General features: G+C 32.4%; 2 protein-coding genes and 1 pseudogene across 2 annotated transcripts; 2 read left to right on the plus strand and 1 right to left on the minus strand.

The window, feature by feature from the left end:
• Positions 1–9,119: 9,119 nt before the first annotated feature.
• LOC114758934 (L-type lectin-domain containing receptor kinase IX.1-like) lies at positions 9,120–11,827 on the plus strand (annotated as a pseudogene).
• A 5,165-nt stretch (positions 11,828–16,992) lies between these two features.
• LOC114758986 (protein FLOURY 1-like) lies at positions 16,993–18,385 on the plus strand. Its single transcript, XM_028948083.1, has one exon. The coding sequence runs from the start codon at positions 17,238–17,240 to the stop codon at positions 18,234–18,236; it is 999 nt and encodes a 332-aa protein (XP_028803916.1). The 5' UTR covers positions 16,993–17,237; the 3' UTR covers positions 18,237–18,385.
• Positions 18,386–20,744: 2,359 nt separating this feature from the next.
• Positions 20,745–24,720, minus strand: LOC114758945 (uncharacterized). Its single transcript, XM_028948051.1, has 8 exons — positions 24,581–24,720; positions 24,307–24,333; positions 23,733–23,855; positions 23,345–23,591; positions 22,812–22,883; positions 22,470–22,541; positions 22,211–22,297; positions 20,745–21,050 (listed from the first exon to the last, which is right to left on the minus strand). The coding sequence occupies exons 1-8, from the start codon at positions 24,634–24,636 to the stop codon at positions 20,745–20,747; spliced, it is 990 nt and encodes a 329-aa protein (XP_028803884.1). The 5' UTR covers positions 24,637–24,720.
• Positions 24,721–24,783: the final 63 nt, after the last annotated feature.

The raw sequence follows: 24,783 nt of genomic DNA on the forward strand, positions 1-24,783 counted from the left end.
ATCTAAAAATATACAATAATCGTACTAAGCAATATTATATTTTATTTAAACTTTTTTTATTATTACTAATATATATAAATGACTGCTTACTTTCAGATTATGTAATAATTTTTCAATTCGTATAATGCAAGGTCGATAGCGATTGGGAAAAATAAACGTGGAGATTAAATCAAGAGACTTTGCCTTTGTAGGAGTAAAGTAAGATACGAGAAATTTTTTAGGGACCATCTAGACTTTATTTTTGGTTTTCTTAAGTCCAACTTGCCATTAATTTACTCTACCAATTAGCGAAATTCGAAGTGATATGATGTGAGATCTTATGAAAATGGTTTAATTTGTCATCTTATTCATCGTAGTGCGTAGATAACGATAAGAAGAAAAAAAAGTTACAAATTAAATATCTTGAATGTCGTACAAAATCCGAGATTCAATCTGGTGTTTTGTGTGTAAGAGTAACTTTATTATTAGAAGTTTGATCTTTTAAGTAGCTAGCTAATTAAGCTCTTTCATTATGTTACTATATATACACACACTTTGAAATTCTCACTATATACAGGGTATATTGGTAAAAGATCCCAACACACACACACACACACAAAACAATGGAAAAGCTCAAATCTCTTCAAAAGTTAACTTCGTCTCATATTTATTATACATCAACTTAATCGAAAATTCAGTGTTCAACTAAATTCAAATATTTACTCGACCAATATGGTTGGCTGTCCCTAATATATTATCTATAGGAGTTAGAGCCTGTTTGGTTAAAATAGGCTTATTTAAGCTCTCACTGCTTAACCAAACAGGCACTTATATATTTGAAGAATTCCGATCAATTTTTATCAACTGATTTTTTCCCAATCTATCCTCCCATCCTCTTCCCAAAATCTCTCCCCAAATGATTATATGTAGTAATATTTATTAAATTCATACATTTTGGATAATTATACATCCACAAGTGATTTTAATAAATAAAAACCAAACATTATCATCATCACCGATTACCTAACATTACTAGCAAGTGTCACTTATAAAATTTATGATGATTTAAAATCACAGTTATTCACCGTTAATCTAAGTAGACACTTAGTTAGGATTGGATTTTGTCATAAATATAATACCAAAATTATATATATCATATTTATCATTTTTTTAAAACTAATTTATTTGACTTGTAAAAGACTGCCTAATCTAATAGGTAAAAGTATACATTTAATCCCCTAACTTTAAAGTATATTTTGAATATCTTAACTCTAAAATTGTTACTCTGAGATGATAGTATTTTGTAACAATTATTAAGCCTAATAAATTAACATTTGAGAATGTTTTATCAACATTCAATATCTTATAAATTAGTTTAAATAGCTATTATATTAAAGACATTATCAAGAATATATATGTATATATATTATATAACATCTGATAATAATAACCTTGGGTTTTATTTATTTGTCATTGCTTTGGCACTGGGCCAATTTTAAGTCATCCCTAGGATGTCTATGAAAACCATGCGAGATTAAGTTGAGATAGCAAATAAATGAATCTATTTAACATCACATCGTAAAGCAAAACCTTAGTGTAATAAATTTATGCGTTTTTCTTTTCACTTGTATACATCTTCAACCCAACTTCATTTGGTACGTAATTTTTTTCCTTTTATCTCTCAGAGATCAAAATTCTTCTACTCGACTCAACCATCATTAACTTTTTTTTTTTCACTTGGTCAATTTTAAAAGCATTCTAAATCAAACCAAGTAATTCATTCGTTGGTTCACGGATGTCAAGGAGGCAATCCAATTTGAAAGCCGTACGTATTTCTTTGGTGTGAACAAAAATTAGTTCCACGCGAGTTAAAACTTGCCTATCACTAACAATTTTTAAAAGATAACTTTGTATCTATCAAAAGCATAAAAAAAATTTAAAAAAAAGAAGAAGAACGAATTACGACTTGGGTTTTGGACTGATATTTTTTGTTTTGGTTGAGAATTTGGATCAATTTGGTAGATTACTGGTTTTATATGGTCGAGCATTTATCTAGAGATGTGACTGAATTCACGTGTGTGGTTCCAATGAATGATTCAAAGGAGGATAATGGTACAGTTAGAGCTGTCATATTCTTTTGTTTTTTTAGCTTTAATAATTTATATGTTTTCTTGAGATTTAGGGCTATTAATAAAGGTTGACCATGTCAAGCGAAAATAACAACGAGCATTGTTCTTCACTATTGAAGGGTTTGTATAGGGATGATATGTTTGGCGACTTGTCTTTGTACGTATAGTTGATTTCGTGCTTTAATTTGCTGCCCAAAAACAGGAAGAAATAAAAACAATGATGATTGTTCTATTTTTTTTTTATGGTATTGAAATTGATTCAGACCTGCTGTAATTTGACTAGTGAATTGGTGAATTAGTCCGTTGGTCCATCTGATTAAAAGTTTTTGATGGGTCAATTAGGTTGGATTCTTTATTTTCTACCTCTTTCTAAGCTCAAGACAATGTTGTTTTTCAGTTAAAAAGATAATAGCTTGTCAAATATATATTTTGGGAACTTTGCTTTGTTGGATTATGTGTAATATATACGTGAATGAATGTTATATTTACTCAGATTATATGTAAATATTTTTTCATATTTTAATTAAAGTATGATATTTTAATCATGATTGAATTGATCCTTATTTAATTATGGTTAAACCAAGATCTAGAACTACTCTTTCGACTGATCTAATTTCAGTTAGGAAAGTTATTCCCATGGATAAGTATGAATTATCCTCCTGAACTTAAGCTATTGGTCTTATTAGGTTAACACAAAATTAGCCTATTTTATATGAATTTGGAAGAATCAAACCAACCCTAATCTTATTTATACAAAGTTCAAAGTCCAAAGTTTGGTATAAAATTTATTAATTTTTTAACTATTCAATTCCTTATCTCTTTGGTTAAGGAGCTGGCCAGTTTATCAAACTGACAATGAAAGTCCGACAAATTCCGTAAAAGGTGAAGCACCCCCACCAACTGTTCGGACTATTTATAAACAATGTTTCCTATCTTTCGCATTCAATAAGGTTTCCAAAACAGGAAATTTATTATTTCCCTCCCACCAACTCTCAAATGAATATTTCAACTTTGAAATCAATTGTATTTATGTTTTTACATTTAAAATTATTAATTGTTGATATCAAGGGAGGTGATGATAGGAAACTACTCGTTCAATCTTTAATATAAGACCTAATTATTTTGTTTATCTTAGTTCTAAATATAAGACTTATTTTTTATATTTATTATTTTTTTTCCTAAAATTGATTTCAACTATGATCAAGTAAGAGAGGGAGAAAATATTAAGAAATATGATTATGGTGTTTTAAGAAAAACATATGTTATATTTCTTATAATTTATTAACTTACCTAATTTTCTTAATCTAATTAAATTAATTAAGTAGGTTTTATATTAAGGATTGAAAGAGTAATTAACTACACATGTTACGTTTTCTTAATAGTAATTTTAATTGAGTTGAATTTAATGGCGGCTTTTTATTATAATTATCAGAACAAATATATAGTTCAAAAATACGGTTATAATATTCCTAATTATTTCCTTCAGTCCCTAATATAAGATCATTTTTGTAGTGTAAATTACACTAAAAGAAAGTCTTATATTTAGGACCGGAGGAGTATATTTATAACATGGTATATACAGTTTTGAATAAAACCGCAGATTATACTAATTAGAAATAATGTGTGTGTGTAAAAGATCGACATTTTCCAAGTGTTTCTCTGATGGAAAAATAATATATCATCACCACCATTAGCGCTGTAATATGACTAATACAGCTATCCTTGTCAGGTCGGACAACAATGTAAGATTCTTTTAACTTACTATTAAAACGTAAAATACCAAACATTTAACAATAAAAGTTGGTCTAATTAAGAAAAACGTGTCTTGCTTATCATTTATGTGAACTCAAATTTTGCCATTGATGTGAAATTTTTTATTGACGGGTAATTTGTAAATACTTTTATAGGTGTCTTAACATATCTCCTGGTCTTGATGTCAAAATTTAATTTATCTAACTTTTTTATCGTAAAATACTAAATATTCAATTGGACAAAAACATAAAATAAATAAAACCTACAATGGACACAAGATATTTCTTTTTTGAGACTTCCCAATATATGTCAAATAGAAAAAGGCATAAAGTTTTCGAATCTGACAGGGAATGCGGATCAAAGACAACATAAGATAAAATGACGGTGTGAGAAGAAAACAAAGTTAATTGATTTTTACAATACAAATAAATCAGTCAGTAATCTAATAACAATAATATAATATATTTGTTAACATAAGTGGAGTGTGACCCAATGCAAATTGGAACAAATTAAAATGGCTGGGTAGGGCCCCATGCCATGTGATAAAGATATTGCATATCAAATCAATTAAATTTTCTTTCTTTGAACCAAAGATTCCAAAGGTTAATAAACTACTAATAATAATAGTAATAATAATAAAAGTAAATATGGTCTCTCATTAGGAATGAATTTTTTTTTTCAAAAATAGAAAGTTGGGTATAATGTCCCCAACAAGAGCCTATATATCCAAGTGTCAATCATCAACAAATGATGGGTCTAATCAGAATGGGAGAATCTTAGCCAAAACTTTCAATCTTTTAATGTTACATCCTGAATAATAACCCGTAAGATAACATGTTTTATTTTAAATATTAATTTTCTCCACCTAAATTAACTATAAAATTTTATAACTAATTAATCAAACTCTTCTATCTCATGACTTTTATTGAGGATACTATTTAATTTTTATAAGAAATAAATAATTTTAACTAATTTTATTAACTTATATGCTTATAATAGAAAGGACTGAAAGGAATATGTATTATATAATTTCATGAAGGACCCAAAATTTTTGAAGATTTTGTCCCATATATATACAGATAAAATAAAATTCTTGATATTTAAATCTGTCTCAATTACCGATTTGGTTCCTAAAATTTAATTTTTTCTTTATAACCATACGTAATTAGTCCTTATGGTTTTATATAATGTTATTTTTTATTCAAGCCATAAGGATTAATTAGGGATTTGAATGATAAAAATTAAACTCCATGGAGCAAATCGGTATAATTGAGGCAAACTTAATTAGGGAGAAAAAATTCATTATTTATATATGCTTTTTTTAAAATAAAAAAAAAGTATTGACTCCTCTTGTACATAAATCCTGATGCCACACACCCTTTAGGTCTAATAGATGATGGAGGTGCAAAAGGACATCTCCTAATTTAATAACTTATCTTCTAAGTCTAACCCCAGCAGAATATACCTTTTATAATACAGCCACTCTTGCCAGCTTTTGTCTCTTTTGATTTATTAATTAATAGAAAAAATAGAGATGCATTTAATAATAACTCTTGAATATTTGTGTAATTTCCATGAAACACAAACAAGATGTGCCTCCGACATTTATAGGATTTGTTTTGAATTCAATAATAAAAACCACGTCATTTGACAGTTTTTTTAAAACTAATAGAAAAAATGTATTTGAATGATTATAAATTTTCTAATAAAATAGATTTATTTTTTCCATTTAAACGCAAATAAAATGTGCCTCTGGCAGTATACAAGACTCCTCCTATTCGATATGTAACACCTATTCTATAGTGTAATTTACATTATAAAATAAGATTTTCATTTACAACCAGAGGGAGTACTTCCAACTGTTAGTTAGTTGTTGTTTTCCAGTTTATCCAAAAAAAAGAGGGAATACTTTCTAAGCTGTGTTTTGTATTCAATATTTACAATTTAATAGGTTTTTAAGGTGAGGGCCATTAAGGCTTGTGCGGCATCACAATTATAAGCAGTTATAAGCATATTTTACATAAATTGAGACAAAAGGTTTTTTTTTATATATTTACTTTATATTTCATAAATTATGATGGAATAGTTATTTATGAGTCAATCCCAACGCACTCTAACTTGCTTCAACAACTTTTGACATAAGATAGGCTGTGGGTTTGGTTCTACTCCTCCAATCCTTCATATAAGACCCATTTAACTAATTTGATTAGATTAAGAATATTAGATAAGTTAGTTAATTATAAGAAATGTGACACGTTTTTTCTAAAATACCATAATCATCTTTCTTAATACTCACTCTTCCTCTTCTACTTGATTATGGTTGAGGGAGTATCCATAGGAATAATTTAAGAAAATTGATAAATATGATAAATGGGTTTTATGTTTAAGACCAAAGATCCAAAACCAACTCAACAATTAAGTCTTATATTAAGGACAGGAGGAATATTAAGTTAAATTATAATATAAATGACATTAAAAAAATTAACCATAATATTCACCACATCAATAACTCAAGTCGTACATTCAATCTCACAATTTTTAATTTCTTTGTTTTTTTAGGTGAACAACTTTTCTCAGACTCGTTATGAGTCCAAACTAATTAACATCCACTGTTCAATTTGTGTATTGAAGGTGGCAGAGGTAATACCTATAAGAGGATGTACAGATGACCTACTTGTAATCCAAATACACTCAAAGTACCTTTTTTTTTTCTTGAAAAAGCAATAAATAAATTTGGAATGAATTATATATAAAATATAGGAATTGATAATGGAGCAATGTGAATACGAGTTGTATAAAGATTCGAATTTCCAGATATATGCTATTCTTTGCAATAAATAATACTATTTTCTGTTTTTAATATAAAAGCTAAATAATTATTTTGTGAATATTAAAAAATTTATTTAAGCTAGCTATTTATAATAAATAAGTATTATCTTACTTGAAATAGTCTTGTTAATTATGTGTATTGGAACCATCATTTTAAAACATTTAATACATAAAATCACTATAGGAACTATTTTAAGAAAGAATAGATAGATATAAGAGACAAAATAAAATAAAATCTTATGTTTAGGATTTAATTGAATTTTCAACTTACTCCTATACCAAAGATGGGTTAGTATCTTGTATAAATTTTATATGTGTATAAATATATATATATATATATAAAGAAGATTGAGAGAGAGAGAGAGGGAAAAAGTAATAGATTAATGGGTCCATAGACTTATTTATTTTTTCTTATCATTATCTGTCTTCCACCATATTTTTTGACCATCCTTTCCATATTTAAATCAAATAGCATTGTAGGAGAGTGTTTGTGTGAATATATATAAATATATATATATATATATATATTTAAGGAGCTAATCCCCCAAAACAAGTAACAGCTATAGGAGTGTGACTGCGAGGTGTGCATAGGAAGGGTTCAGATTTCCGAAATATGAAAATTTGCTTTCAAAGATATAATGAATGGAGAAATTTTTTAATGATTTGATCGTACGAGGAGGAACCGTGTGCAGAACATGTCATTTTTTATATATTTATTTAATTTTATTTATCAGACTGCAACTTCTGGCGTGCGAAGCTGTGAAAACGTCGCCATTGGCTTTGCTTCCTAAACAACCCTAATTAATTAATTATTTAATCAATCAATCAACCCACATCTTTTTCTTCAATTAGCAAAGGAGCTTTATTTGTTTGTGATAAAGGCCAAACATTATCTTATGCCTCAAGAAATCATTATCAACCCCTCCTAGCTAACTCCTATGTTAAGTTAAATTCAGTTAATTATGTGTTTCTTCTATACTACTCGTGTAACATATATAATAACCCTTAAGTTGTGATTATGAATTGATGCTTCAAAAAAAAAAATTTCTAGGGACTAATTAAGTTAAAAATATCTTAATCATATTATTTCATCGATCTAAGCCTGGCTAACAAAATTGTTCACGGGAGAATAATTTCATTATTTTTTTTAATCAAGATCAAAGCGAATCTAAAATAATGAGGCCGGGTTTGGGCCCATATTGTAGTTTTGAGGCCCAAGGTTTGAAGGTTAATGAGACAACCCAGTAATAGACGACCAAATCTAAGGGCATTGTTTAATAATAATTTATGTTTAATTACTCCATCTCTTAACTCACGATGGATATATAGAGCTGTGAAGTTTAATCCAATTTTGTATCCTAATTCGATAATTTAATTTAAAAGTGATCCCTCATTCTGTACATATTGAATGGTTTGGCCTAACAACTTGACAAAGACTTTGGTGATTTAGTTTTGCCAGAGTTACTAGCACCTTAATTATGCATACATAGCACTTGGTACCCTGACAAAGATGAAACTCATAAATTTATGCAAAACGTGAAATCTATACAAATTGTATTATTCATATAGTATCGGTAATGCATCTCGTTAAAGGTAAAAAAAAAAAAATTAACACTACCTCCGATTCTTAATATAAAAGCTCATTTGACTTTTATTTTGGTTTTAAATATAAGACATCAGTTCACTCTGTCTCTCATATTTATTCTTTTTTTTTTCAAGGTAGTCTTTGTAATAATAGTAGTTCTAGTCAATGCACTTAAATAGGAAAGATATTTTAGGAAAAACAACACATATTTATTACAAATAACTAACTTAACTAATTTTTTTAGTATACTCGAATTAGCCTATTAATGTTTATATTAAGTACAGAAGGTAGTACGTCTCATTTTTCAAATGCCTTACAAGGCATGAGAACAGGCGTAGTATTTTTAAGAAAGTATGTGTGTCTACATAATAAAATCACTTTGTTATTTATCAGTGCAATATCCGTTGACTTATTTACAGGCGTATAACACGCCAAAGGGCAAAGACTATACGTATGAAATGCCAATGCTCAATATTGCCCATATAGATATATATTTAGGTTGGATATTGTACCATTGTTCTGGCCGGGGGGTCGAAGAGTCCACTACTTAAACTCATTTGACTAACACAACTTCGTACAGCTCACAAATCAAAATGCTGCCGGCCAATATATTAATATTGTTACTTGTCGCGGAGGAAGGAAGCTTTTTCATCACCCGGGGACGCCGCTGAACCTAGTTCCCAACAAAACATCAACCGTGAAAAACAAAAAGAAACTACCACAAAACCCATCAGCCAATTAAACACCCAGATAAGAGAAGTTCCAAAAACTATTGCTTTGGAGTACTTCATCACACTGGACGTATGGATTAAAACTATCTCACTTACTCATTTAACTCAAGAGAAATGGCTTCTTTTCACTCTCACACAGGTCTTCACGGGCCAGCATTCTCCTTCTTCTTCCTCCTCCTCCTGCTTCTGCAGACAATAATCCCTCTAGTAAATCCATTCTCCTTCGACTTCAATGGATTCAAGGAAGGAGATTTGAAGAGAGAAGGAGAAGCCCAAGTCACGCGTTCAGAAATCCAAGTTACAGCAAACTCAAGGGACCGAATTTACAAGAAAAGCGTCGGACGAGTGACGTGGCCCCCGCCGGTGCGCCTTTGGGACGCCGCTACTCCGTCCAGGACCCTCACTGACTTCGCCACCACCTTCACCTTCGTCATCTACTCCGACCGGGCCGTTTTCGCCGACGGCCTCTCCTTCTTCCTTGCTCATCCTGACCTCCCGCCTCTCACCAACGTCACCCACGGCGGCGGCCTCGGCATTATCGACGGCGCCGACGAAGACCTCGTCCTCAGCTCCACAAAATACCCCTTCGTCGTCGTCGAGTTTGACACCTGGCACAATTGCTGGGACCCAGATGTGATCCACGTGGGCATTAACATCAATTCTATGAAGTCCGTGCAAACTCGGCCGTGGTTCCCGCATATTTTGAAAAGGAAGAGTTACAACTGTAGTGTGAATTACGATTCTAGTACTCTCAATCTCACCGTTTCTTTTACCGCTGGAAACAACCGTAGAAGCAGCACCGCCGGTGATGAGAATAGCTTCTCTTACAAGGTTGACCTGAGAGATTATTTACCGGAATCAGTTATTCTCGGGTTCTCCGCTGCCACAGGTAATTTATTTGAGGTTCATATTCTTCAGTCATGGTCGTTTAACTCAACCCTAGATTTCAATGATGATGAGAAACAAGATTCCAATCCCAACCCACAAAGGAGAACAAGGAAGATTTTGTTATTCGTGGGGCTAGGATCTGCCATAGGCTTCTCTTCCACTTTCTCAAGTGTTCTTCTGTGGAGAAGAATCAGAGCCAGAAAAGAATCAAAAGGAAAAGGATCAGTTTATGATATTCACAACGTGGACGACGAGTTTAATAAAGGAACAGGACCTAAGAGCTTTTGCTATAATGCCCTAAAAGCAGCGACCCACAATTTCTCAGAGTCCAAAAAGCTAGGACAAAGCGGATTCGGAGCAGTATACAAAGGCTACTTAAAAGAATCAAACTCCCACGTGGCCATTAAGAGAATATCAAGAGACTCAGCACAAGGTATAAAAGAATATTCAACAGAAGTAAAAATCATCAGCCAACTGAGGCACAGAAACTTGGTGCAACTTTTAGGGTGGTGCCACAAGAAGAATGACCTCCTCCTCGTGTACGAGTACATGCCAAACGGAAGCTTAGATTCCTACCTCTGCAGCAACAGACCAAAACCTAGTAAACTGACATGGCAGACGAGGTACAATATAGCCCTAGGATTAGCCTCAGCCTTACTGTATCTCCACGAAGAATGGTCACAATGTGTTCTTGACAGAGACATAAAATCAAGCAATGTGATGTTGGATTCAAGCTTCAACGCGACGCTAGGGGACTTCGGGCTAGCTCGTTTAGTATCTCACGAGAAAGGTTCTAGAACAACCCTAGTCGCAGGAGCAACAAGGATACATCGCACCAGAATATGTATTCACAGGGAAGACATATAAAGAATCTGACATATACAGCTTCGGGGTGGTGCTGCTGGAGATGGCGACTGGAAGGAAGGCGGTGGAAGTTGAGGACAAGACGACGGAGAGTGGCGGGACGACGACGGTGATATCGGTGGTGGAGTGGGTGTGGGGGTTGTACGGTGAGGGGAAGGTGGGCGAAGCAGGGGATCGGAGCCTTGTCGGGGAGTACGAGGAGAAGGAGATGGAGAGAATGTTGGTGGCTGGGCTATGGTGTACGTATCCGGAGCATATGATGAGGCCGAATGTGAGGGAAGTGATTAAGGCTTTGTTTGGGTCAGCGTTTGCTTACCCAAAAGCAGCTTATATTATAATTTAAGCTGGGCTGATCATATTTGAGAAGAGCTTTTACCAAATGTGCGTGTCAGGAGCTTACCAAATGTGCGTGTCAGGTCCTTTCTTTTTCACCCGCAAGTCCCACCAGCTTTCATTTTTTTTTTATCATGTTTTATTTTATACTCAAAATATTTTTTATGGTTTCTCTCCATTTTAATTCAGTCATTAAATTTCACTTCTTCATTATATTATCTTAATTCTTTTTCTTATGTTTCAATTTATATTTAAAATATTTTTTATGATTTCTTTAAAATTTTAAATTTTAATTCACTCATTAAATTTGGTTTCTTCATATTAAATTATTTTAATTTCATTATATTATGTGAAATCAATTTTTTTTATGTTTCATTATTTATTAAAAATCATACCCATTTTAGTAATTTTTCAACCAAACTTATTTTCACTTAACTATAATCCAAATAAGCTTTTACCAATCTCACTTTTACAAACTAACTTTTCTAAACTCCAATCCAAATACAATTCAGCATATTCAATTTAACTTTTACCAACTTCACTTTTTCATAAGCTACTTTTTTTATAAGCTGATTTTTCAATCGCTAATTCAAACGGGCACTAAGGTTCTGAAGTTTGAGGCTGATCTGCCGTTGACTCCTTCGATCATGCCTGTTCCTATGTATCTCCCTCCCACCACTAAGACTATGTTATCTTCTCTTGAGGCCTCCTTTTGGGCCAAATGTTCAGGCCCATAATAGATTTGGGCCCACAAAAGAACATTTGTTCAATAATCCGTACATAGAAATTGGATATTCATTTTATTTTTTTAAAAAAGAAGTTGAATATTTAATATTTTTGAGTTACGATATTTCATAATCTAATTATTAATATACTATTAACATATGAACAAATAAAATTTATAATAAGTTGCATTATTGTCAAATTTTATGCCTATACAAAGATAGTATATCTAGCTAATTTATACTTAAGGATACCGAAGAAGCCGGTACTGATTCTTGATGAGGCAAATCAATACTGTATGATAGTGACTGGGAATTAGGAATGGAGTTAGATCATAAAAGATTAATTTAATGATAATTGGGTTTTTAAAAAAAAAAAGTTAAAAAATAAGGATGGAAATGTTAATTATAAACCATTGTGGGATAATATTTACATGCCAGATTTGCATTCACGGCTCCCATATTTACAACTCCATAAATTTATATCTATAATGTACTTTTCACCAATTTTTTTAAACCTGAGTGTTATTATTGTGAAAAGGGCTCTTAAGTCTACAAAAATTTTGCTAACTAATAAGTTACAAATATAAATTAAGCATGAGATTATGAGTTTAAATTATTTATAAATAATATAATATGTGCTTGAGTTGTAATATAAAAAATTAATTTAAAAATTTGTAAATACGAGAATCTTAACTTACTACAAAAAGTATTTAATAAGTCTCATACGTCATTTCTATGCTTGAAATTGTCTTATAAATTTATGTTTGCACCTCACTCATTTTTCATTTCAGTGAATTTTTTAAAAATCTAATTATAATTAAAATAATATTTTAGGAGGTAACTATGTTATCCTTCCGTATTCTGAGCATCCTCATGTTCTGATCATTCAGTGCGTGAGAAGTGGGACTGGATTTTTTAAGGACGTTATTATTATTACTAGTACTTTGTTTTGTTGTTAGACATTATTTATACATTATTATTGATAGGAAAAATCATTTTGTAGGTACTTATAGTTTTTTCTCAATTTTTAATTTGATATCTATGCATTTTTTTCTCGTAATTAAACATTGTAATTTTGCTCAGTTAGCATAGGGGATAATGATATTAATAGAGCAAAATTACAGAAGCTAATAGTGCTAACAGAATAAAATTAGAGTTTTAGTTAGAAAAGAAAAACACACAAGCACGAAATTAAAAATTGAAGAAAACTATAAATACCTACAGAATGATTTTCTCAATAATTTGTAATTAAAACTGTACTCATTTGTAAATCCCTCCATTCCTATCAAATTCAAATTTTTAATCCCTCTGCTTTTTTAAAATTGTTTAAATATTAAATACATTTTTCTTAAATTTATTTTTAATTAATTTTTTCATATATATTTTTATCATTTTTCTCAGTATTAGTTTCTCTCATTTGCCGACTTATAAATAAGGATATGTTTCTTTTTTAAAAAAGTTCATTTCCTACGTATGCATTGCTTTTAGTTAATTAGATTTTATAATAAGAGATAAATGGAGTAAAAAAAAAGAAGGTGAAAACCAGCAAGAGGGTTGCATTACAGTTAAGAAACAGTGTTAATACCCCAAAGGATCCGACCTAAAAAGAATTAATTCATTTTTCTCGAACTATGGATTATATTGGCACGGCACTGAATCTTTTGCCATGAATTTGCAAAGTGAAAATGCATAGCCATATAAAATATTCTTTTAATTCTAAATATAAAAACATATTTTATAGTATAATTTGACAAAATATTTCCCCATCTCTTTTACTATTCGCATATTCAAATTATTTTTATTGAAAGGAAAAAAATGACAGAAAAAATACTTGTTAAATTTTAAAAAGACAAATAAGTTATGTTAGCTATTCTTGTAATGATTTTGACTACTGCTGTAATAGTTTTGACAAATCAAAATCTATTAAAATCACTTATATGTTATTTTGAAATTCAACAAGTAGTTTTTGTCATTTTTTCATATAGAAAATTAGAAACAGAAGAAATGAGTCCTTTGTTGAGAAAATGATCATGACATTTCAAGAAAAGAATATAATTATCAAAAAGTCTTAATAACAAGTAAGTTGTTAAAACTTGTTATTCATTTTGAAATTATCATTATATGTTGCCCAGTTGTTGATTATTATAAATACATCTTGGGATTTTATCAAAAAATATTAATGCAAATTTCGGGATGTTATAAAAAAAAATCAAGAGTACTTTTTAGTGAATATATATTTGTTAGGATTTTATAGTAATTCTTCCTTCTTTATTTTTTTTAATGCAAAAAATTCCGACAAGTTGAATTTTGAGGACTTATCAGAGTCACGGCATGTATCTAAGCTCAAAGAATGCTTATATAGGTACTTACAGATTGTTCACTAACAAAATCTTTGCCTTAGTAATTAGATTCGGATTTATTATCTCATAAGTTATGAACCAATTTCTTACTGACTGGATCAACTCTTCTCTGCTTGACATTTTTTATTATTTCGCTGGGAAGACTATGCATATGCGACTTGCTTTTGTTGCCGACTTGCCGTTGGTGCCAGCAAACGGGAGAATGTTCTCTGTGGTGATCAAATGTAGCCGTTAGGATACAAATAAACTATTAAAATAAAATAAATAGTAGTTTTTTCCCCCTGCAAAAATAAATAGTAATGTGCTTAGTAATATACTATTTCTTTTTTTTTTGCCAGACACCTTTTTATCATTTTATGCGTGCCAGCCACCAAGTTGATTGATTTTTTTTCCATAATCCTCTTCATAGAAGATTTAGTTTATTATTACCACTAGTACTTTTTCTGGACAACATTATTATTAGAATTTAAGAACAATATTATTCTTATTATTACCTAGCAATTTGATGATGATAATAATATAAAAACCATAGTTGGATTAAACTTTTTATATTCATTATATCAAGCATTTTAATCACATATTATTTTTGCCTGAATTTTTTAATCACATATGATCATATGTCTTATTTTTAAAATATTATTATTTGGTTATAAACTCGCATGAAAGAAAAACAAGATACAGATAAGCATCATGTGGTCATTGGAAACTTTTATTGATGGGTTGATAATAATTTCTGTATTTAATTTTTTCCAAGGGAGGTCATATTTGACATATTAATGTTGTGGTAGATACAAATTTATTTAGTGAACACAATCACAAATATAATAATGAAGCGTGAGGATGGATGGCCGCGTCATCACCAAGGGAAGGGTTCAATCTTGGAGAGTACCACTTTATTGTGACTCCAGTTGCGACACTGGGAGAGGCATCATCACAGTATAGTAGAGCTGGGAGATTTCTACCTATTGGGCTAGGGAAAAAAAAAAAACTTGCTTGTCATGCTCCCGTTCCCGTAGAGATAGGTCTTAGTAGATCAAGCGTTAGGTGTTTTGTTTTTAGATCATGAGGGAGACCTTAGCGTTGTGTCAATAAGTTTCATTTGGCCAACGTCACCCAACGGGACGTACCTTCCTCACCAAATAACCAATTCTTGTGTGCATCCAATTAAGTCCTCCTCCTGTATCCTGGTAGTATTTGCTTCTATACTTCCCATGCCATCATTTTTTTGGGGGAAAAAAATGAATCTCATGATCACGGAATTAAATCATTTAGATTAAATTCGGATAGTTGAAATTATATAAAATAAATTTTATATGTTAGACTTAGATCCACTAATAGTTAGTTGACTTCATCTCAATTATTTATGAATCTTAACTCCTTGGTAAAGGAAATATGTATGAATCTTAATTTCTATTTTTTTTCTCTATTGTGATTTTAAGGAATTCCTAATACTTGCTGCATTTTTTCCCCAGATTTATTCACCTTACACATGTGCAGCGAAAATATATATATATATATATATATATATATCCAACACATTAATCTTATTTTTTAAGTGTATCTATCATCCTAATTTTTTTTATATGATACATCTAGCATTATGATCGTATTTTTTTAGAGTACTCAGTACTCCAATGTTATTTTTCTAGTCACATTTAGTACATAATCTTTAGAGTACTAAACGTATTAGAAATAAAATTAGGATACTTAATGCACCAAAAAAATAAAATCAAATTGCTGTATACATCAGGAAAATAAAATTAGGTACATTATCTTAAAGTACTAGTATTCATATTTTAATTTAATTTATGTTGTGTAGTGTTTCGTGTGGTTCATAATATAAGACATTTGTTAGAAGAAAATCATGATCCAAAATATAAGATGGTGTTAAGATAATTAATGTTTTTCACTCTCACCCCTATTAAATAAAGGAGAGAGATGAGAAAATAACAAAAGTGTAATGTTAAAAGCAATTACTCCTTCGATCCTTAATATAAAACCTATTAACTAATTTGATTAGATTAAGGAAGTTAGATAAGTTAGCTAATTTATAAAAAAAGTGACATATTTTTCCTAAAACACCATAATCATCTTTTTTAATACATCCTCTCCCTCTTCTACTTAATTATGGTTAAAGGAGTATTCATAGAGGTAATTTAAAGAAAACTGATAAATATGAAAAATGAGTCTTATATTTAGGATCAAAACAAACTCAAGAATTAAGTTCTATATTGAGGACTGAAGAAGCATATCATTTTTTAGGAGTAAAATAGAAAAACTCTATCATTTACAATAAATTTAAGGATTAAAGTGCATCCAGCGTCGTAAAATATTTTCTTAGATGCACCTAGCTCTCTAAAATATTTTGTAGTATATCCAACAACTTGAAGTATTTTTTTGGTTGTGTTTAGCACTATAAAGTATTTTTTGATATATCTAACACTTCAAGATATTTTTCTAGGTGCGTTTAGCACCCAAAAATATTTCTTGGTGCATCAGCACCATGACCAAAAAAATATTTTAAAGTGTTACATGTACCTAAAAAATATTATGCGGTACTAAATGTGTTACAAAATATTTTATGGTGCTAAATTATTATTATTTTTATACGTGAAAACAGTTAATTAATTTATGATATTATGAACATGGAGTATAATTGGTAAATGGTGACAACGGTACCGAATCCATGAAATGGTTCATCCGAGGCATGACTCCTCGTAACCGATGATGGACCCACCCACTATTTCTATTGCTGGTCTTCTTACTTCCCTTCCGCCTCCAGATCCCGTTTTCTTCACTGCGAGGGCTCTGTCCTCTTTCTATTTGTCTTCCCGTGTGAGTTGTGATTCCGATTTACATGGTTAGTTTCAGTCTTCTTCTACGCCTGTGAAGTTTCATTTTTGTCTTTCTTTTATGGTTGTGAGTTGTGACAACGCTAGGCAAAATCACAATCACTATATGCCCTTGTCCCTTTTTTTCACTTCTTAGCAATTGCTTCTTTTCGCTTACATTCTTTCTTTAACGCTAAGATTGGGTGTTCTGTCAAAATCTTTCACCCCTAGATGCAGACTCTGGGTCGTTTTTGTCTGTTGTTTGTTACTTACTCTGTTCTCGAGTTGTACCACAGGTTTCTTCGGATTTTTCTGGGGTTGTTTGTTATGGATTTTTCTTCCACTTTGAAGTTCTTTGCTCAGGTCAGTGAGATTGGATGTGGGTTTTTGCTTCTCGGGTCCTTCTCTCGGGTGTTCAATGTTTTTGGGATGATTTTGATTTTCGGGTTCTGTATGAAGATCCTACATCTCGGTTGGCATTCTGGGGGTTTGATTCGCTATCTTTTTGAATTCGGAGGAAAAACCAGAAATCGATTTCCTCTGGAAAATAGCGTTGGTGAGGAATTTGACTCTAAGATTCTGTCTCTCAAGTGTAGCCCATTGAAATCCTCTCAGAATCCAAACTCATCGAACAAAAGCAACTTTTGCGTTGGGGAAGATAAAGATAATCTTAACGGCGATGTTAGTCCCACGGGTTTTGGGGAAGAGAAGGGTGATCATGATAAAGAAGTTCTTGATGAAGATGATGTGTTCGACGTAATGATTCTGAGGAAGTTGGTGAAGATTGAAAGGCAGCGAGCAATTACAGCCTATGCAGAACTTGAAAAGGAAAGAACAGCATCATCCTCAGCAGCAGATGAAGCTATGGCCATGATTCTTCGTCTTCAGAGTGAGAAGAGTTCAGTGGAGATCCAATCCAATCAATACCGTAGAGTGGTTGAGCAGAAACAAGAGTATGATCAAAATGTCATTGAATCACTGCGTTTGATCATTAAGGAACAGGAATCCGAGAGGGTTCTGTCACAAGATCGATTGAGGATTTATAGGGAGAAACTGAGCCAACTTATAAGTGAAGATGAAATAGATCAACTGGACAGGATCCATGACTGTGGGGACTTTTTGGATCTTTCTGCTGAGGATGGTGATGATGATCCAAATGGTTCAGATTCACTAATTAGCTCTCTTGAAATGGATTCACAGGAAGACATTGTAAGTTCTGAACGTTGCTAATTTGCTCTGCAGAAACGCTTTCACGCGTGTTTTTCCCCTTCTAATACGCTTTTGTTTCAAAATTGTATATTTGTAATTAACTTGTTATCCATAAATCTAATTTTAATAATATCAAAGGCTGATACACACGTGTATAGTCTCTTCTCTTATTTATCTGTGATTATGGATTAACCTTAGCGTTCAAATTTGCTACTTGATAGTTTAATATTGTGAATGTGAAGCATTTCAAGGATCTTATGCTTGTACGATGATAACTGACAATGCTTTGCAAACATCGGATTGTTTCAGTTTGGTTCGATTTAGTTCTTAAACGCGAGAAATTAATTTACATCTCTAATGGACATAGTTGATTTACATTTAGTTGATTTCTTAATGTAAATCTGTGAATTAAAAATTTCTCTTGTTGGAGATTATGATACCAATTTTCAGGGTCTTGACTCAGGATTTTGTTGCTTCACTACATTCCAATAGTCAGCCACCCTTTTTGTCTTAGCCCTTTGTAGTATTTTCATTTTGTTGCCAAGTAAGATGTTCATCTTTGCATTTGTAATACTCGTACAGGATGTGGATAGCACTTCAAATTTTCCTTTAAGCACTCTATATATCTTGTCTTGTAATGTTCGTACCAACTCGTCTTGGATCTATTTGAATACTTTTCTGGTGTCATATTTAATCGCTGTATTTGAGTACTTTCTATAGAGAAACAGGTTTATGATCAACTTTTAACAAAGCAAAATTGCCTTGTAGGCTAACATTAAGCCGTTAATACCTATCTTTCTTTCTTTTTTTAAAAAAAAAAAACTTCCAACAAAAACCCTTGTTAAAGTTGTGAGGCTAGACAGAGACATCAGAAAACATGAACAGGGGAGAAAGATATAATAGTTGAGTTTTGAAAAGTTTTAAAAAGAAGAGTGTGATGGTGAGTTTGGGTTAGGTAAGATGATGTGTAACGGCTCACCTCACCTTTTAAAGAGGAGTTATAGCTATGCCTAAAATCCATACGATTTTAAAAGCTGTTATATAACCTTACCCTTCTTATTCGGCGATTTAACTCTATCTGAAATATTTAATGAGAAAATCGGTGACAAGTCTTGTAGAAAAACATATTTGGTCAGTCGGCAAAAAAAAAAAAAACATATTTGGTCAATAAAATGTTTTCTTAATTTAATGGGCATGTGTTTTTTAATAGAAAAACCTTAAAGCAGCTTGCCATTTTTTTGTTTATAAAAAAAGGCTACAACAGATCAATAGCCAATGCCACTAAAGCTTTATAAATTAAAAAGTTGTAGGGGAAGAAACTTTCTTTAAAGAGGTGCTAATAATGACACGGGGTATTTCTGTGGTGAAAAAGTTCAAAAAAAAAAAAACATTCTGATTTTCACGTTGTGGGGTTCTTAGCCGGTAGACTGGTCCCTTCAAGAAAGAAAATGGTATTTTCACGGAATTGGATTCTCTTCGTTGTTTTATGGCTCACTTACATTCCACTGCCTAATCCATACCATTCAATAAAAGTTCTGATGGAGAAGAACTCACTTTCTTGTAGGGAATGGCGCGGATTAGGCAGCGAAGGAGAAATGGACCCTGAGGCAGTGGAGTGGAGAGAATCTGGTTCCATATTTTCACCTCATATAATTCTGAATTTTTTTTGCATGTCTATAGTTGAAAGCAACCGTAAAAATAATTAATATTACAAGAGGACTATTAAAAGAATTATTATATTTATATTTTCAATCTCACCTAATAAAATAAGGCTTCTTGATATTGTTGTTGTTTGAGATAATATATTATATAGAGCCTGAAAAATAAGTGATACTATTCATAGTTCATAAATAGCATAGCATGTTCGGATTTTCATACTATATATACATTTTATTACGGTAAAAGTTTTTTTGAAAAAAGTCATAATATGTCTAGCTACGAAATTAGTTCTAGTCTTCTCACTGTTTGATGCTCTAGTTAAAATAGAAACAACATGAGGGACATGCAGGCCTAAAGAAAGAGAAAAAGAAAATGAGAGGCGTGTTTTTAAGGTAGATGTTATAATGAGAACATAATCCCATGTAACATGTACTTTCAATCTTCACACAATGTCTATGGGCAGACCTATATAACCTCAACATCGGTACTTACAGCAAAAGGCAGAAATCTGAAGCAGATGACTCGTTGACTAACTAGGACCAAACTGAACCTCCTACCCTTCAAGTGAGAAGTAATGTCAACTTCCCTACTGCAATTTACACCGCACATATCATATCTGAATCTGGAGTTGTTCACTTAAACTTAAGTACTGGTGTTTCAGAGTTCTGCAATTCTTGCACCTTGGGAATGACATGAACAATTTTGCCCGTGTTTTCTTGATCTATCGTCCTCTTTGGCCTATAACAATATTTTCGCACATTTACAGTTTTAACATTCTTCTGCTCTATTTTTGGATGATGACAGGTTGTGATCTTCTGTTCTGATGAATTCGAAGTATTGATCATCTTCTCTGGTTCTCCACCTGACGTCTCATTTTTCTTCACAGAAACTTCCACAGCAACAGACTGGTTTTTTCGCTTTCAGTGCTTCGCACGCAGCCTTATGCAACCTCCCGTGCAAGTGACAATTCAAGTCAGCCTCGGAAGTTGTTCTCACCTGGCATATGGCACAAGTCCACTCTTTCTGAAATTCATTAGATGAAGAAATATGAGGAGATGCTCGACCTTCTGTGTATTTTGCCACCATTCCTTCAGTTTTTGATATGTTAGATAAGGAGATCTTATTTGATCTGGGGCTGCACAACGCTGTATTAGTCTGTGGCATAAAGGTGAAGATCTGGAGGGGAAAAAAAGAAACAAACAAACTGATAAGATAGAAAGCAAACACATTTTAAGCGAATAAGTATACTTCCTGGGCTAGGAAGTGTGAAAGGGCTGTAATCATAGTGGTGCGGAAAATCAAACATCTGATGTGTAGAAGGGTTGAACACAGTGAACCCAAGTAAGGAAATGTCTACAACACTTGACGCATACAAATCCATTGACAAATGGACCGATATGGATTATCACAAACATTCCCTTATGAGGTTCACTGTGTTCAACCCTTCCGCATGCTAAAGGTTTGGTTTTCTATGCATTAAATATACTTATGGGGAAGTTAACTTCTCAGGAAGTAAAAAAAATGAATCAAGTGAAACCTCAGCCTTTTCTCGTTGTAGTTTTTAAACTGAGCGTTGGTTACTCATGCGTACAAGAAAAAAGAAATTCATCACCAAGTACACTTTTTAAGCTAGATACACATACACAAGAGTGAATTACACAGCCTCCCTAGTTTTGCTGTAGTTAATTGTATAGACTTTTCTTCTCATTCCAAAATCTATATAGACTTCTCTTAAAAACTAAATAAAATAAAAAGATAAAACACACAAAGCTCTTGAGCTCTAATTTTTGCAAAAATTATATAAAGGTCTCTTCTCCTTTGAAAGGGTTTTTGCACATTTTGAAAATAAATTAGAGGTTCATGTAACATCAATAAATCCAAGAAAAATCTATATAATTCACTCTCTGTTTCAGGGAAAATGTGTGTAAATTTTGACAGCAAAAAGAAGGTTTATGTAATTTTAGCAAAAGTCATTAGTGTTATAAAGCTTCTTGCTAATTACTCACACTCCTCACGACTTCTCTCTCACTTAGAGAGTACTTAGCAGAGCATTGAATTTAAAACCTTTTGCTAATCACTCATGAGCTGATCATGTCCTGTTTTTCCCCCCCAATAAGATTTGTTAGCTGTTCGTTATCACTTGGTTTCCACTTATTTCTATTATTTTTCAGGCAATCAAAGGGACGGTAAAAAATCCCATCAACTATAAGTATAAAGAAACCTAATATATTTGCAAATAACCAGCTTTAGCATGAGTTGGAGTAAAAAGATACATAGCGGTTCCATAGGGAAAACCAACCCTGTTTCTTTTAGTTGAAAATGATAAGAAATCTTACTGGCTTGCCATTGGGGATTTCCTCTTTTTCAATCATCTCCAAGTCTTTTATGTCTTTCTGTTCCAAGGGAAGCCTTACTTTATTTGTCTGCGCAAGGACAATAAGGTTGGAAGATACGCTCCTTCACAAGATTATAAACGATCTTTCATGGTTTTGTGTCAACTAAAAGAGATATAATATCAGCCGGGAAAAAAAAAGTTTCATCTCTTTCATGTTTAAAACTGGCAATAACACAAGAAGAATTGCATGAGAAATTCACCTGCTGTGCTTCACTCTTCTCTATGGTACGAACCGTTTTTTCCGTTCCCGTGTCAAGATTTTGTGCTGTGTTCTTCAATATAAGAAAAGGATATTAGGCAATTTAAGTGAACGGGGTATTGAGTACAATTGAACTCAAACCGCACATTTATAGAATAAAGTGAGCATCCCTTGCTTTCCTAAAACACATTTGAGAGTGGATTTGATATAACCATTTTAACCCAAGCATCTCGAATTTTGAGTGACATATAAGATGCATAACATGACAGCATTTTACAAACACCTCTTTCTGTTATGTTTTACAGGATATAAATGCGTGACAAGAATCAAATGAAAAATTCACCTGCTGCGTGTCATTCTTCTCTGCAGTTGGAGCGGCCTTTTTCGCTTCAACTTCAAGGTTTTGCTGTGTGTTCTATAGTAGAAGGAAAGAATAATTGCCTCAGCTATTCAGTAATCAAGATTTACAAATCACGTACGCAAATTGAGTGACTGGTGGTGGGCAATGTTTAATTCAAACAACCCATTTATACATTAAATCAGAATTATGCATATATAGACCACAAAAACTGGCTTTCCTGAAGCATTTTTAGGTGGGATCTGCAATGTTATAGTATGCTACTTCCCAAAATAACAAGAGGCATAGAAAGACACACGTTCAAATCATACCACTTTTAGCTGTGTTATCTTTTGTAATATAAAATACCAATAGTACGATTTTCTCGAAAACTTTCTATTGTCATACCTAACACAAAAAATATGAAATAACAATGCACCAAACATCTAACCCTATGTTACAGCAGAGAATACCTTTAGCCTTTGCACTCGTATCCATGTATACACCTAATATATGTGGTGTTTTTTTTTTTTTTTTACCTTGCAAGCAATGAGTTTCTCTAAGGCCCCAGTTCCATTCTCTGTTATATATTTCTCAGCCAGCATTAGAAAGTCTTCTTTCTCCACAAAGACCCTTTTCCAGTTCCTGAATTTTCTTATGGCTACACGGGGATTCATGTAGATGCACGACCGAATGAGCTGATTGTATACATGAGAAGATCTTCCAAAGTCCGGTATCACAAGGCAAACAACGATCATTAGCTTCATGTAATACCAATACTGAAACCTGATATTGAACATGAGGACGCAAGTAACGATCATTAGCTTCATGACATTAGTTTGTTCCTTTTGTCCAAAGTGTCATTAGTCATTCCCTATATTGTATGTATGTAGCTTTTTAGCAAAAGATACAGAACAGAGAATTTACCATTGGAGAAGCTTCAGAAAAGCATAGTCGAAGAGGTATATCAATGAGAGAAGGATCCAATAAGAGATCAAATTCCGAGTGTCTGAATTGTTATCATTCTCAATTGCTCGGACGGAAGCACATCTTCAACCACGTCACACCACCATCATAAGCAATCAAAACAGCATAACTATCAGTGAAATAACGGTTCGAAGGGAAAACGTCGGTGCTTTTTTTTTTTTTTTTGGGAATATGCTATTGGATTGCCAGGTATAATTACGACAAAAAAGCATGAGCATCTTCAGAAGTCAATAAATGATAAACCTGTCCATATGTTATAACTTTTATTAGAGAATACATTAAGTACTTGAAAGATTTTTAAGCAGACTGGGTTTAAAGAAAATAGATAGACCGAACCAAACTGAAAAATAAAAGTAATCATGTCAGGACAGAAACTCCATAGAAAAATATATTTGAATATATCTAAAACGCTTATTTAATACTCTCCATTAGCTGATAGTGTTTTTTTAAATACTAGAACACACACACACACCCACACACACTGAGCGAACGAGAGAGGGAGGGAGAGACTTACAGAGGATAACCCAGAGCAAGAACGGGCCTATACATACAAACAACACAGAGTCAGTAATATAAAGAGTGAAAGGAAACAAAGCTTGTCAAATAGATCCACTTTAACTTTCCATAGGCACAGAGATCGTTTAGTATTTAGAACGTTGAACTGCTAATGTGAAGGGCAAAAGTTACAACAAATGATCAAATGTGATCAGAAGCAGAAATGTCGCATCCTTAGAAATCGACCAAGGGAGACATCATATACAAGAATATATAAACGCAAACGTACATACCATGAAAGAAAATCAATGCATTTAAGGAGGTGTATGAGAAGCCACAAAGAAGCCATGTGAGATTGAAGCAATATTTTCTGCTATTGTGGGGAGGTTGAATCGCGAGAGAGTTGTGAAGAAGACTTGACGGAGAAGGAAACGGCGGAGAGGAGGGAGAATAAAGTCCGCGTGGGAAGAGCGAAAAGTCAAGGAGGAGCTATTAG

The sequence above is a fragment of the Neltuma alba genome, unplaced genomic scaffold (genome assembly GCF_004799145.2).
Source record: "Neltuma alba isolate B1F8T4 unplaced genomic scaffold, ASM479914v2 tig00001552_pilon, whole genome shotgun sequence".
NCBI classification, from domain to species: Eukaryota; Viridiplantae; Streptophyta; class Magnoliopsida; order Fabales; family Fabaceae; genus Neltuma; species Neltuma alba.

Bases quoted from the DNA above. Each gene is read 5' to 3' on its own strand.
- LOC114758986 (XM_028948083.1), top strand. From the start codon at position 17,238: ATGCAGACTCTGGGTCGTTTTTGTCTGTTGTTTGTTACTTACTCTGTT.
- LOC114758945 (XM_028948051.1), bottom strand. From the start codon at position 24,636: ATGGCTTCTTTGTGGCTTCTCATACACCTCCTTAAATGCATTGATTTT. The intron at 23,856-24,306 runs GTAAGTCTCTCC...ACGTGGTTGAAG, and splicing joins CTTGCTCTGGGTTATCCTCT to ATGTGCTTCCGTCCGAGCAA. The intron at 22,298-22,469 runs GTGAATTTCTCA...GTCCTTGCGCAG, and splicing joins AGAAGAGTGAAGCACAGCAG to ACAAATAAAGTAAGGCTTCC.